At 34.9% G+C, this 15,810-nt stretch overlaps 1 protein-coding gene, 4 non-coding genes and 2 pseudogenes across 5 annotated transcripts; 3 read left to right on the forward strand and 4 right to left on the reverse strand.

Moving 5' to 3' along the window:
• Positions 1 to 208: 208 nt before the first annotated feature.
• Positions 209 to 370, reverse strand: LOC124541312. The gene has a single exon (XR_006967225.1). It is a non-coding gene; the product is annotated as a U1 spliceosomal RNA (small nuclear RNA).
• Positions 371 to 806: 436 nt separating this feature from the next.
• Positions 807 to 925, reverse strand: LOC124541292. The gene has a single exon (XR_006967208.1). It is a non-coding gene; the product is annotated as a 5S ribosomal RNA (ribosomal RNA).
• Positions 926 to 2,360: 1,435 nt separating this feature from the next.
• On the forward strand, positions 2,361 to 2,479 carry LOC124541294 (annotated as a pseudogene).
• Positions 2,480 to 2,915: 436 nt separating this feature from the next.
• Positions 2,916 to 3,077, forward strand: LOC124541313. The gene has a single exon (XR_006967226.1). It is a non-coding gene; the product is annotated as a U1 spliceosomal RNA (small nuclear RNA).
• Positions 3,078 to 4,649: 1,572 nt separating this feature from the next.
• Positions 4,650 to 4,768, reverse strand: LOC124541295 (annotated as a pseudogene).
• Positions 4,769 to 11,004: 6,236 nt separating this feature from the next.
• LOC124541222 (zinc finger protein 572-like) lies at positions 11,005 to 12,799 on the reverse strand. Its single transcript, XM_047119099.1, has one exon. It carries the CDS (start codon positions 12,688 to 12,690, stop codon positions 11,056 to 11,058), a length of 1,635 nt encoding a protein of 544 aa, XP_046975055.1. The 5' UTR covers positions 12,691 to 12,799; the 3' UTR covers positions 11,005 to 11,055.
• A 1,350-nt stretch (positions 12,800 to 14,149) lies between these two features.
• Positions 14,150 to 14,268, forward strand: LOC124541281. The gene has a single exon (XR_006967198.1). It is a non-coding gene; the product is annotated as a 5S ribosomal RNA (ribosomal RNA).
• The last annotated feature ends 1,542 nt before the right edge of the window (positions 14,269 to 15,810 follow it).

Below are 15,810 nucleotides of genomic sequence, written 5' to 3' on the forward strand. Positions count from 1 at the left end.
AAAATGTTTTTTTTTTTTTTTTTTAATTTGTTCCATGTATATATAATGCATTTACTAAAAAGTATTTGTTTTAATATTACAAACAGACACTCCAATTTTATTATATGCATAAAATATGATATTTTAGAGTAAAAAACTTCATAAGAGTAAATTGTTAATGGTCAACTGATATTACTCTTTAAATATTTTTAGTTTTTAATCATTTAAAGGGGGACGGCGCGTACGCAGTCCCCACTACCAAAAATTACGCGTCCGAGTTATCCGCATTAGGGATAATCGCAGAGGTCAACCCATCCGCAGTGCAATGGATAGGCCTCGCTCTGGGGGAACCGCCTTCGTGATCACGGTGTCCCCTACGCCAGGTAAGTATGCTTCGCTCCTCGTTGGCCGCGCTTATGTATCAACCGACAGCGAACTTCGTCAGCGCGATCTAATGTACTACTAGCGACATCTATCTCCTGACTGTCGTAAACGGTACTGATCGTGAAATTTGACGGAACACACTCTCGGTAGAGTACTCATGCCATATTTTTAACACGAATTCGCGTACATTATTGGAATTGAATCTGTCATGGACAACAAAAAGTTTGTGCTATTTATGCACTATTTATTTTTATGTAGTTATAGTCAGTTACTCATACTTGTTATTCGTAGAATATGGATTCCAAATCGGTGGTAGTCTGTAACACTTTTAACAATGTAGCATAACGATTCAAATGTATTTCCTTCAATAAATGATAATTTAATGTTATGTTTTTTAGAACAGTCAAATTTTTTATTTACAAAATATAATTGAAAAGCAAAAAGGCCAACGACACGCGGTGTTCCCAGGCGGTCACCCATCCAAGTACTGAACGCGCCAGACGTTGCTTAACTTCGGTGATCGGACGAGAACCGGTGTATTCAACATGGTATGGACGTTGGCGAAAGACTAACCAAAAAACACGAACACCAAACATTTATGATATCATGATAGCATGTAAATAATTTAAATCTATTTTGATGGGGCACTTCTCAGGAGACAATAGTAGCTCCCAAAAGAAGTATACCAGGTACTGAATTGCATCGTTGATCGGTATGTACGGTAGCAGATCCTCAGGTACTGGAGTCAAATACTTGGGTAGGCAGATGAAAAATTGTAATGTTTCCAAAAGTGGGTGTGCTCATGTGCCTTAGAGAGAACGTAACGGGCCAACTAGGCCTGCGCTTGAATTGTTTTCGATGTAACGGATTTATCATTACATGAAAAATGCGTCAAACTTGTGCACTTCAACCAGAAGTAGCGTGCCTTGACTGGGACCGTATAAGAAATTGTTTGAGGCACTTAGGAAGGGTAATTTGGTCCCCGTGGCCCGGAACCCCGTATAATTGACACGGCAAAGACGGCGATAGCTATACCTCTGACTTTAACATGTCCGTGGCTTATTAAGCTTAAGCGATGGACCGTAAAGTACTGTTTCACCTTGCTGAAAACGCCAGTCTTTTTAGACGACGATCTTTCTTATTTTGCTTTTTGAATACACGTAATTTATTGTGTAAATATTAGAAGCGATCCGGCCCGAGTCTTTACATACAACTTACACGTGTGCTTTTTATCATAAAACAATACAAACCGCTACATCTCTGCATTATAAAACTGTGAAATCTTCCAAAATATTCTTTCAAATTACAAACTGTAAAGGGTTTACAAAATGTTAAGTGTGCAATGTTTTTAAGGTACTTATTTAGATAAAAAAATAAATATTAATAAAACTTTTTATCTCGGGACTAGCCCATGTAGTGTTAATAAAACAATTCTTTTTTTTTACAGATTTTATTTATTTACATTTTTTAGATAAAATACAATGTAGATTCTACCAAAAAATTACCTGTTGCCTGTAAAGTCGGTATACGGGCGAAAGTTTTACGTGACAACGACTTTGAGTGGTAAAATAATTTTAATGTGAATATTCATTCGTATAGTAGGAAGAAGGATGAAATAATAGTAACAATTTAAAACATTTATTTATACAAAGAAGTGCACAAGTTTGACGCATTTTTCATGTAATGATAAATCCGTTACATCGAAAACAATTCAAGCGCAGGCCTAGTTGGCCCGTTACGTTCTCTCTAAGGCACATGAGCACACCCACTTTTGGAAACATTACAATTTTTCATCTGCCTACCCAAGTATTTGACTCCAGTACCTGAGGATCTGCTACCGTACATACCGATCAACGATGCAATTCAGTACCTGGTATACTTCTTTTGGGAGCTACTATTGTCTCCTGAGAAGTGCCCCATCAAAATAGATTTAAATTATTTACATGCTATCATGATATCATAAATGTTTGGTGTTCGTGTTTTTTGGTTAGTCTTTCGCCACGGTCCATACCATGTTGAATACACCGGTTCTCGTCCGATCACCGAAGTTAAGCAACGTCTGGCGCGTTCAGTACTTGGATGGGTGACCGCCTGGGAACACCGCGTGTCGTTGGCCTTTTTGCTTTTCAATTATATTTTGTAAATAAAAAATTTGACTGTTCTAAAAAACATAACATTAAATTATCATTTATTGAAGGAAATACATTTGAATCGTTATGCTACATTGTTAAAAGTGTTACAGACTACCACCGATTTGGAATCCATATTCTACGAATAACAAGTATGAGTAACTGACTATAACTACATAAAAATAAATAGTGCATAAATAGCACAAACTTTTTGTTGTCCATGACAGATTCAATTCCAATAATGTACGCGAATTCGTGTTAAAAATATGGCATGAGTACTCTACCGAGAGTGTGTTCCGTCAAATTTCACGATCAGTACCGTTTACGACAGTCAGGAGATAGATGTCGCTAGTAGTACATTAGATCGCGCTGACGAAGTTCGCTGTCGGTTGATACATAAGCGCGGCCAACGAGGAGCGAAGCATACTTACCTGGCGTAGGGGACACCGTGATCACGAAGGCGGTTCCCCCAGAGCGAGGCCTATCCATTGCACTGCGGATGGGTTGACCTCTGCGATTATCCCTAATGCGGATAACTCGGACGCGTAATTTTTGGTAGTGGGGACTGCGTACGCGCCGTCCCCCTTTAAATGATTAAAAACTAAAAATATTTAAAGAGTAATATCAGTTGACCATTAACAATTTACTCTTATGAAGTTATTTTATTTTTACAAGTGGTAACATTCTTACTATTAGATTCAAACATACTTTAAAATAATTAAGTACTAACACTTAATATCACTTCAATGCTTTTTTACTCTAAAATATCATATTTTATACATATAATAAAATTGGAGTGTCTGTTTGTAATATTAAAACAAATACTTTTTAGTAAATGCATTATATATACATGGTACAAATTAAAAAAAAAAAAACATTTTTTACAATTTTCGTTTGATATCGATAGTTTCGTTTTGATTAATACTATCGATAGCTTTCCATGGGCAATACTATTGATAAAGACAATACTATCGATAGTTTATGGATGGATGGATGCATCACTAACAGCATACATTGAAATCGGTTGCATTAACAATTAGGTCGTCCATTTAGTGAAAAGCTGAGATGTTATGGACACATAATTTCGGATTTGAATATGCGCACGGATACACGAATAATATTTTACCGGATGTGGATTAATTCGGATATTTATTTATTTATCTGATTAGTTTGGTTAAGGATATAAGAATTTTTAAATATTTTTAAATTGGTAACACAAAGTGTAGTACTGGCTTTATAACTGCACTCATTAGAAGTGATGTATTTTAAACTCTATTCAAAAATCAAAATAAACTTTATCCAAGTAGGCTTTTAGAATCGTCATTTTACAATTAAGTGAAGCTACCACCGGTTCGGAAACTAGATTCTACCGAGGAGAACCGGCAAGAAACTCAGTAGTTACTCTTTTTAACATTTAAAAAATACAAAGTCAAGTTAATTAAATACAATTATTTAAATTAATATATCCTGCTTGGAAGTCAACAGGTATGCCTTTTTTACCAATGTATTTTTTAAAAACGATTTGAATTTACGAAACGGCAAATTTAATGTATCTGCGGAATTTTATTTTGGTTAAGGTTATAAGATTTTTTTAATATTTTTAAAGAAAAAATCACAAGATGTTAATTTGGATTCTTCCTAATATAAAACGTTATGTAAGAAACAGAATTATTATCCTTAAATGCTTTTTTTATCGATTTCGGTTACGAAGCTTCTTATCATCCCTCGAATAAGGTAAAGTACTAAAGTAAAGATTAGTTCTACCGAGATTTATTGGCGCCTCTACATAGCGGACGTTGTGAGTTACATAAAGGTGATATTTGATTGAGCTGAGATGGCCCAGTGGCTAAAACGCATGCGTCTTAACCAATGATTCCGAGTAAAAAAACCAGACAAGCACTACTATATATATATATATATATATATATATATATATATATATATATATATATATATATATATATATATATATATATATATATATATATATATATGTGCTTAATTTGTGTTTCTAATTCTACTCGTGCTCGGCGGTGAAGCAAAAGATCGCGACCAAAACCTGCATGTGTCTAATTTCATCGAAATTCTGCCACATGTGCATTCCACAAACCGTTGGAACAGCGTGGTGGATTTTGATTTTGATTTTTACCATCAGGTGGCTCGCCGCCAAGCTATGCGCCAGGCGGTCACCCATCCAAGTACTGAACGCGCCCGATGTTGCTTAACTTCGGTGATCGGACGAGAACCGGTGTATTCAACATGGTATGGACGTTGGCGAGTAAGTATTAAAAAAAATAAAAGTTAAGTAACAGCCTGTAAATTTCCCACTGCTGGGATAAGGCATCCTCTTCCATTAAGGAGAGTTTGGAACATATTTCACCACGCTGTTCCAATGCGGGTTGGTCGAATGCACATGTGGCCGAATTTCAATGAAATTAGACACATGCAGGTTTCCTTACGATGTTTTTCTTCACCGCCACAAATAAAGCACATATATATAGTGGTGCTTGCCTGGATTTGAACCCGAAATCGTCGGTTAAGATGTACGAGTTCTAACAACTGGATCATAACAGCTTACTGTTGACGAGGATTTTACGTATATCTACACTAATATTATAAAGAGGAAAACTTTGTTTGTTTGGTTGTAATGAATAGGCTCAAATACTACTGGACCGATTTTAAAAATTCTTTCACCATTCAAAAGGTAAATTAATCCCGCATAACATAGGATAAATTTTATTTTGAAAAAAAAAATAGGGTTCCGTAAGATATTTTGGGTTTTTGGGACAAAAAAGGAAAAAAATCTACCAAAAAAGTTGCTTTTTTGCGTATGATGCCTAAACTATAAAAGATAGAACTATAAAATGTTCTAACTCCGGTCCTTAGAGGTCATAATGGCCTCCGACCCTAAGAACCTCATCAGATTCGTGGCTGATGTTGGTCTGGCTGAGATCACGAATTTGAGGTTTATCACAATAGATCCAAGCGCCGGTTGCAGTAATTCTTCAAATGTGACCGTGCCTCAGCAGTAGGGATATTAAAAGACTGATTATGAACCGTTATCTACGCGGGCGAAGCCGCGGGCGACCGCTAGTCTTCTATATGTATATAAAATAAAATTGAAGAGTCTGTTTGTAATATTAAAATGACCGCTTTCTACTAAAGGCATATGTATGTAAACACGGTAAATATATAAGAACTTGTTTTTTTTTCATTTTTTATCCATCTGTCCGTATGTTTGTTCCGGAAAATATCTGAAATGGGACCGATTTTGACGGGGCTTTCACAGGCAGATAGCTGATGTAATAAGAAGTAACTTAAGCATAAAATTTCATTTCGACACGATCTTTCGGTTGGTGGTGCATCATAAGCAATGCACCACCAACTTTGCACCACCAGCGTTATCCTCGAAGCCAGCCCACGGCTCCACAAATAATGTCGCCGAAATTCAGACGAGTTATTTATTCTTCCCGTTCTTCTATGTCCAATCCAAACTAATATTTGTTACTTTATAATTCATATTGTAATTAACTTTGATCTCCAACAGTTTTTCTTACCATTACATATTGTAATTTCAGTAATTCGTGATGTAGTAATGAATTCATTCTACAATGATGCCCTCTTTTATATTATATCTTTTTTTACAGTGCTTGACAATCATCCAATTGTTTTTCTTATGACAGCTAAATCATTTTCAAAGTAAGAAGCAGTGCTAAATGCCATTATGAAATGTTATTCCATATAAAATAATATTCATTAAAGTTGTACAAATTATTGATCAATTAATTACAATAATATTTGTGTGAATAATAAAGTTAATGTAATAGTTCCTGTTATAATTTAATATGTCATAATAATAATGGGATATAATGAATGATATAATTATAATGCAATGACATAACACTATGTAGACCGGGAGATGATAATGACAAAATATTTGGTCATTTGTATCAGTATGGCGGTTCTTCAGGGGTCTAATCACGTGGGGGGGCCGGGGTCACTATGCCGGCGTCTCTATTCCGGCGTAGTGAGGTCGATGGCGCTGTACGGTGCCCCGATCTGGATAGACGCCCTCACCGCTAAAAATCGGGCCCTGCTGCGCAAGCCGCAGAGGGTCATAGCGGTGAGAGGCATCAGAGGGTACCGTGCGGTGTCGTGGACTGCGGCGACACTTCTCGCGGGCGATCCGCCCTGGGAGCTCCAGGCTGAGGTGCTCGCGGAAGTGTACCGGCCGGCCCACCTATGCGGCCCGCATAGGTGGGCCGACCGTCAGGGCGTCACGGTAGCATGCGTAAGCGATCCCGTGGCGTCCATCGAAAGACGCAGAGGGTACCGCTGGTTTTTTAGTGGGTAAACCCGGCGTACTTGGGCGCACTTGGCGTCTAGGGCTCCGGGGAGTCCCACACACCCCCCCACTTTCCATCAAGTGGAGGAAGCGCATAATGCGTTTTTCCAGCGAGAAAAAAAAGGGGTCTAATCACGTAAAGGCAAAAAGGAAAATAATGGTCGTAGCGCTCGCACCGGCGGCCCACTCGCGTGGGCGTTAATCAAACGCGTCGGAAAAATAACGAGTGTCGAACGATTTGTTCCACAAAAATGCTTGTATTTTCAGATAGTCGAAAAAATACGAAGTAGGCGGGTAGGTATACGGTAGCGTAATGCCATACTTCTCGAGTGTGGCTTACAGCCCGCCATACCGACGCGAATACGTTAATTTTAATAAAACAATTCAACCATTTGTACCAGGCTAATTTTTGCATAGCTAATTATCGTCGAGTAGCCATTCACGCAAATCACCTTGCCATACTTTTCCGACTGTTCTCAATGGCCGCCATACCACAGCAAAGGAGTAATTTCTTTTTTTTATCGCCAAACGATTTGTACCACCCTGAAACTTTTTAATAGTGAAGGCTAGGGCTACTCGCTATCAATATGTATATCGAGCAAAAGCCTTATCTACAACTAAATATATACTAATAATTACAACATAAGTCATATTTCTTTAATAATTTTTTAAAATTAATTAATTAATTAACGGAGCTGAGATGGCTCAGTGGTGAGATGTATACATCTTAACCAATGAATTCAAACTGGGTTCAAACCCAGGCAAGCACCACTGAATTAGCATGTGCTTAATTGTCGTCTTGAGGAAACCTGCACGTGTCTAATTTTAAAGAAATGTGCATCCACCAACTCTTACTCCTAACCTTCTCCTCAAAGGGAGAGCAGACTTTTGCCCAGCAATTAATTAATTAGTATAAATCAAATGTTAAAAGATATATTTACGATATATATCTATGTTTTTATAAACGTTGAAAGCACGTCAAGTCAATGTCAAGGATTATTGAATTTTTAAACCAAGCCAAACAAAAACAATGGACAACATAGAATTTAAAAAATTACTGATAATACTACTTTTTTTCATGGAATATGTTGGCGGACGAGCATATGGGCCACCTGATAGTAAGTGGTCACCATCACCCATAGACAATGACGCTGTAAGAAATATTAACTATTCCTTACATCGTCAATGCGCCACCAACCTTGGGAACTAAGATGTTATGTCCCTTGTGCCTGTAGTTACACTGGCTCACTCAGACTTCAAACCGGAACACGACAATACTGAGTACTGTTGTTTAGCGGTAGAATATCTGATGAGTGGGTGGTACCTAGCCAGGCGGGCTTGCACAAAGCCCTACCACCAAGTGTAACTTACGATAAATGCATTTGATTTATTAATAATAATATTGGACAACATCACATACATTACTTCGATCCCAATGTAAGTAGCTAAAGCACTTGTGTTATGGAAAATCAGAAGTAACGAAGGTACCACCAACACCAAGACCCAAGACGACATAGAAAATTAATAAACCTTCTACATCGACTCGGCCGGAAATCGAACCCGGGACCTCAGAGTGGCGTACACATGAATACCGGTATATACACCACTCGACCACGCAGGTCGCATTTATTTACTGTATTAAATAAATTTAATGGGTAACAAATTATTGAACAACAGAACTGTTTTTTTGATGGAAAACATAAATTCCGAAATAGCGATGGCGGTTAATTGAAGATTCAAAGCCTGTTAACGTTTAAAATAAAGTTTATTTCGGTTTTATTCGTTATAGGACACAATATTCAATCAAATTGATTTACATTTAACTATTGTTTGTGCCCGCGTCTTCGTGCACGAATTAGTTGATAAGTATAACAAAAAACTACACAACAAAAAAAAGATAACTACCAGACTATCAACTATATGTTACCAACGAGTTCTAAAAAAACGAGTCGAGATGGCCCAGTGGTTAGAACGCGTGCATCTTAACCGATGATTGCGGGTTCAAACCCAGGCAAGCGCCGCTGATTCATGTGCTTAATTTGTCGTTATAATTCATCTCGTGGAAACCTGCATGTGACAAATTTCATAGAAATTCTGCCACATGTGTATTCCACCAACCATCATTGGAACGGCGTGGTGGAATATGTTCCAAACCTTCTCCTCAAAGGGAGAGGAGGCCTATAGCCCAGCAGTGGGAATTTACGGGCTGTTGTTGTTGTTGTTGCCCGGAGACAACCGGACTGTCTGGATAAACTGGTTGTAGTAGGGAAAATTCTTCTGGTCCGACCAGATACAAAATAAAACGGGACTCAATATTCCGACTGCCCTGAGAATAGCCAAAGAGAGTGGTGTGGAGGAAGCTAGTCGACACAACAGTAAAAGCATTTACGGACAAGCAAGACCTTTAGTAATTAAGCATACGAAAAAAGAAGAAGAATAAAAAAAAACATATCGGTGTAGCCAGTTACTCCTCATTACATCGGCTAACTGCCGGTGAACGTTCCATCAGTCTAGTTGATGCAGAGATTAGCCGGAACAAGCAGACAGACAGGCAGGCAAAAATTGTAAAAAATATTTTTTTGGTTGTGTACCGTGTATACATACATATGAATTTGGTAAAAAGTGTTTGTTTTAATATTACAAACAGAAACTCCAATTTTATTATATGTATGAATGATATTTTAGAGTAAAAAAAGCATTGAAGTGACATTAAGTGTTAGTACTTACTTATTTTAAATTCCGTTTTAATCTAATAGTGAGAATGTTGCTACTTGTAAAAAATAAAATAACTTAGTAAATTATTAATGTTCAACTGAAATTACTTTCTTAAATGATTTTTTTTTAAATCCATTTTAAGGCACATGTAACAAAGTAACCATTAAAACTAGAATAGTTTGGAGGGTTGTTTTATTACAAACAAAGTTATATTTATACTGTTTTATTTTGTAATAGCTTATGTAAGTTCTATAATTGGATATTCTATCGCCAATTAGCAATATTTAGTAGGTATTGCTGTGGTGCGGTTGAATGTCAATGAAATTATAAGCTGAAGAATATAACGCCTTAGTTCCCACTTCCCAAAGATAGTGGATTGGCTATGGTTAATATGGCCTATGATGATTATTTACAATTAAGTTATCTAGTTCTAGCGTTATTAAAAAATAAATAAATTTATTGTAAATTAATATAATTAAAAGCACTCTCAATTTATTGTCTGTTTAATATGTCATCTTTATTGGATTACTTAATAAATTTAAAAAAAAAAACTCACAAACAGACTACTGTTGACAATATACCCATATTTTGAGTTTCACATGCTATGTATAGTTATATAATTTCCAAATTCTCTCAGGTTTCTGACAGAGATCTCTTATAAGATAACATTTTTGAGTCATTAAATACTTTTATGATACATAAATAAATAAATTAGACTTTTGGAATTGATTGTGACTTGACTAACAAATTGTATTGAGGACATTACAATTGCGTCGGATATCATGATAATTAACAATATAAAGTTGCATGATAATAAATAAATAAATGTATTGGAAACATTTATAATTTGTAGCATAATATGGTCACCATAGGAAAACAATTAAATATTATTATTATACAATTAATTCTAGTGACAATAAATAGTGCTGCTAAATCCTAGACCTATAAGAAGGCAAGATATCACAACTCAAGTTTCTTAAACAAAACTAGCTTCTAGATCAACGAATAAACCTTATTAAGAAGATAAGGAAGGGTACACTTATAATTAATAGGCATTTATACACAATTAATTAACTAATTTGTTAATTAGGCATGTTACAAGTTGTTATTATATTTCTATTTTGTCTTTAATTTTTTTTTCTTCTGCTTCTTGTAGGTATTTTAATAAATGTATGAAGTGTGAAGCCTAATACAGATTAAGAGGTTTCATATTTCAATTTAAAAAAAAAAAATTGTCATGAAAGAAAGCAATGTAATTGTTATAATAGTATACTTATAATATAGTTTTAAAATAATTAGGTAATTGAGTGAAAGGTAATTAATTTAAAATAATTATAAAAAATAAATGTACACAAGTTTTGCGCTATAATTTGATTTATTAATTACTGCAGTAATATTTGAAAAGTGAATGATAATGCTGCTATTGTATATCAATAAATAATTAAACAAGAAAAAATTAAATATGATTTTATTGATACTTCATTAATAATACAATTGTGTTTCTTATACTTTAGTTTCTTCATTATCTTCTTTATTTACAACTATTTTATACTTATTCCTAGAAGAAGTGTCGATACCGTGCCGTCTATACATATGTTTCTTATAATTCGACCCATTTGTGAAGTCATGTTGACAGTACACACATTTGTACGGCCTCACACCAGTGTGCTGACGTACATGGAGATTTAGACGTGTTTTAAAACGGAATGTTTTATTGCAATATTCACAAATGTACGGCCTTAAGTCTGTATGAATGATAGAATGTGAGATCAAATGACGTTTAGCCCTAAAACTTTTACCACACTGTTCGCATATGAACGGTTTCAAACCGGAATGTAAACTTAAGTGAGATATGAGATTCCCTTTCGCATGGAAGGCTCTTGGACAGTGGTCGCATTTGTACCGCCTAGATTCTTCGTGTGTCCTCATATGGGCACTGAGGCTACCTTTAGTGTAATACATTTTACCGCAGACATGACAAGCAAAGTTTCTACTTCTCTCTGTATGTAGAACTCGATGCTGGTATAGATTTTGTCGGTTTTTAAAGACTTTGTCGCAGAGATCACATTTGCAATCTGAGTGTTTATCACCATTTATGATTTTAATATCTTTTGAGGATTTCTTTGATCCATTGAAAAATATAGCCTTATGTTCCTTTAATTCTTCTGGTGTTTCGAACGATGAACCGCAGTACGTACACTTTGTTTTATAAATGTCTTTGTGATCTTTCACTTTGTGTAAATTTAGTTCCGACGTTCTTAAAAACACCTTATTACAATATTCACAGCAATGTCTCAGAGCACTGTTGTGTGTTCGTACATGCCTGACGATGGATCTGTATGTACTGACAATTTTCTCGCATTCTATGCATTTAAATAAACAGCACTGATTGTGAATTTGTAGGGAATGAAGCTGTAAGGATATAATACTTTGGCAGATTATGTCACACTTTGCGCATCTACATGTTTGATTATCCCATGTAATATTTAAAGAAAGTATATCAATAGGTAGTTCAGTGCTATCAGATTCAAATTTGGAATCTTTATTTCTTTTTCGACTTACTTTTTTCTTTTTCGCAATTTTTTTTAAAGGTGAATCACTGTCTGATGAGCTCAAGTAGCAATTATTGGACTCAATAAGGAGGTCCTCGTAGTCTGTATCGTTTTCAGTCTTTACAGCACCATTGTCACCCGAGTTTTCGCTTGTGATGCTGACAGTTTTATGAAGCAATACCTCAGGGTTTTCAGCGGCTTCTTCTATTTTAATCTCTAGTTTAGGTCTTTGGAAGTCTTCCCAGTTCGTATCTATCGGTTTACCGGGAATATTCGGAAGTTTCTCACGCGTTTCCTCACGAGTTTGTTCATTGTTTTGTTGCGATTTCTTAACGAATATTGCTTTTAATTTATCTTGTGCTGTCCTTACGTTGTTTAAAAAAGTCCATGTTCGATCTAAGAGAGTGAAGCACGAGAAGCATATTGTCTTAGGAAGCTCGTTTGGCTTCGATATATCAATGTTTATCCAGGATAGTTTGGTTGCTACCTTTGGAGTAAACACTTGATGTTCTTCCGGTGATATTAATTGATCTAAAGGTGTTGGTTCTGCACAAAGTCTACAATAAGTTTCTATATCTTCAGACATTGGTGTTAAATACCTATGTATATACTATAATTCTTTTTGGAATATATTGTGATGTATTTTTTAAAAAGTAGTACGATAAATAAATACAATTACTTTTATTTGACGTAAGGACGCGACGGTGTTGCTACTTATTACCTGAAATGGTTGCTCTATGTAAAAATATTATTTACTAAATATGTAATAATAACTCTGGAAAAAACAAAAATACATTTAAGGATAAACTGCAATACTCCTCCTTTAGATAAAAAAAAACTATCATCATATTTAATAATGTTCAATAAATTACATTAATCTTTATGAAAACTTTTAAAAATACAAGCGTTAAAAAAAGTAGCACTTTATGAAATCAATAAAAAGCAAATCTGTAACACCTTATGAAATCTAATTATGTTTTAATTAACTTAAAATACTTTGAAAAATAATATATGACTCTGAATTCGCAAATTGTGTCTTGGTGTCTCTGAAGTTGGCAGTCCTGAGATGATGCTGGTTAATAATTATAATGTTGTTATATGTATAATATGAATTGAAAATAATAATAAATATAATAAATAATAATAAAATTAAAATTCAATTTTTAGTGTTTACTCGAGAAATTACTATCACAAATTATTATTCGACCATTCGGTGTTAACCCTTCAATTCTCTTTATTATTTTTTGATACAGTTAAAAACATTAAGTTATGACTTGAATTTTTTTTAAAAGACGTAGACATAAACATATTCACATATAATTCGTTCAGTAGCGAGAATAAATTGTATGTGATGTGTATGTAGCAATGTAAGTGATATTTTTTTCTCGTTCTTCGTGACTTGGGTATTAATTAACGCAAAGTGAGTGACATATTCAAAGTTAAATCCTCAGTAATCAAGTTTAAAATTTCATTGTAGCCGAGTTCTATAAAAAAATAAAATGTCAACCTGCCAGGTGTAGCTCGAGTTTTTTTTATATTTTGTGTTTTTTTTAAAGTGTAATAATATGTGCTGTGCTTTATTTAATAAAGTTAAATTAAGCATATTATAGCAGATATTATTTTATACGACTTTTGTTCTTGTACTTTTTCATTGGTGTAATATTTATTTTACATTTAAAAGATACGGAAATCAGACCCACGGACGTTTCAATTACGAATAGGTGCATGTAAAGATTTATATTTTCCCAAATAGAACTAAAAATGAATAGGCTTGAAAAGAATCTCTTACAGTATTTTAAAGAATCACCAAATCCATTTTTATAAATTACGGTACTTATTAATTCAAATTTAAATATATTATATAGCCCTACCCTATTCATGTAGAGTAGGATATATTTTGGTTAACGATAATATTTAAATAAATAAGGTTTCATTTTAAAAGTCGATTAATAATTCAACGCTGAAATGATGTGATTATTTATTATAATAAAATTCTTGTAAATGTCATAGAAAGTATTATGATTGTGTTTTTTAGATTAACTGTCGCCAACGTCCATACCATGTTGAATACACCGGTTCTCGTCCGATCACCGAAGTTAAGCAACATCGGGCGCGTTCAGTACTTGGATGGGTGACCGCCTGGGAACACCGCGTGTCGTTGGCCTTTTTGCTTCATATTTTATTTTGTGCATTAATAAACTTTTTTTTCAACTGTTTATTGGGTACCTATGGGTACTATCAATTGTTTGACGAACTAAAACATACTTAATTCGAATAGTATCTTAAAAACGTCATAATGTTATGCGTACACGGTTACCAGTCAAATATCACCCCCATGGTCAACTATGTAGATTGTACCGTGAATCCTATAGGCACCACCATTCAACTTGGCAGTTAATCTATTTTGCTGTGGAACTGTAGTATGTTGATGCTTTTTTTTCTAGAAAAAGTTTCTTATCTCTCTCGAGAAAGTAACCGACATAGCTCGAAGAATCAGTAAGCTGAAGTGGCAGTGGGCTGGCCATATCTGTCGTAGGACCGATGGCCGCTGGAGCAGACGAGTCCTAGAGTGGAGACCGCGTCTCGGAAAGCGTAATGTAGGACGACTTCTTACCCACTGGTTCTACGACATTCGCAGGATCGGTAGGAGCTGGATAAGGGACGCAGAGGACCGAGCAGCGTGGCGGAGGCCTATGTTCAGCAGTGGACAGCAGTGGGCTGATGATGATGATGATAATAATAAAAATATTTTTCTTATTATAGTCCTGAAGTTGAAAATATAACCCAATTGACAAATTATGAACGATCGTCTTTTTTTTAATTTTGAGCGGGAAAACATATCGTATCATTTATAAAGCCACACGAATGATGTTCTGAAATTGATTACTCTTATTTTTATTAAGTCGGATACAACAAAAAAAAAAAATGATTTTATTTGCATATAAATATTCATAATACGTATTATCTTCAAGTTGGTAAACTTCGTAATTGGTCAACTGACAGTAAGTCACCGTGCGCTGTCAACTCTTGAAGCTAAAATATTATGTTCCTTTTGATTGTACCTGAAGTGCCACTGATCCTACACTCGCTACAACAATATTACATTGCTGTTTAGCTACAGTTTTCTGAGTAACTACCAAACGCAAAATGTACTTATCATAATAATACTTTATCTATACTAATATTGTATCATTCATTCATTCATTATTATAAATATGAAAGTGACTGTCTGTCTGTCAGTCGCTCTTTCACGATCAAATCTCTGAATCAAATTTCATAAAATTTGGTATGAAGCAAATGGGGTGGTATGAAATTCGAGCAAGGACATAGGCTACTTTTTCCCTAACACATGACAACCAAAACCAAAATGCGAGCGAACTCATGGGCAACTACTAGGAGTATATATGTAATGTGGATAATAGGCTATTTGACAAAGCGAAAAATAAACTGTGAATTATTGTAATCAGTGTATATTATGAGTTTAAAAATGGTTATTTACTAACGAAAGTTGAAAATAATACTAAAATATTGCAGCACCATATTGTCCAAGTAGCGTTTTTGCGCGCTATTTAAATATAGAATTTTTAACATGATATTGTTCGGCAAATATGTACTAGAAATAAAAAAAATCAACTTATACTGGGTTCCTTAACTTCTACTAAATAATATAAAATGGATTTTTAAAACCAGTCAAATAGCCTATTGT

Source organism: Vanessa cardui, chromosome 27 (genome assembly GCF_905220365.1).
Source record: "Vanessa cardui chromosome 27, ilVanCard2.1, whole genome shotgun sequence".
NCBI classification, from domain to species: Eukaryota; Metazoa; Arthropoda; class Insecta; order Lepidoptera; family Nymphalidae; genus Vanessa; species Vanessa cardui.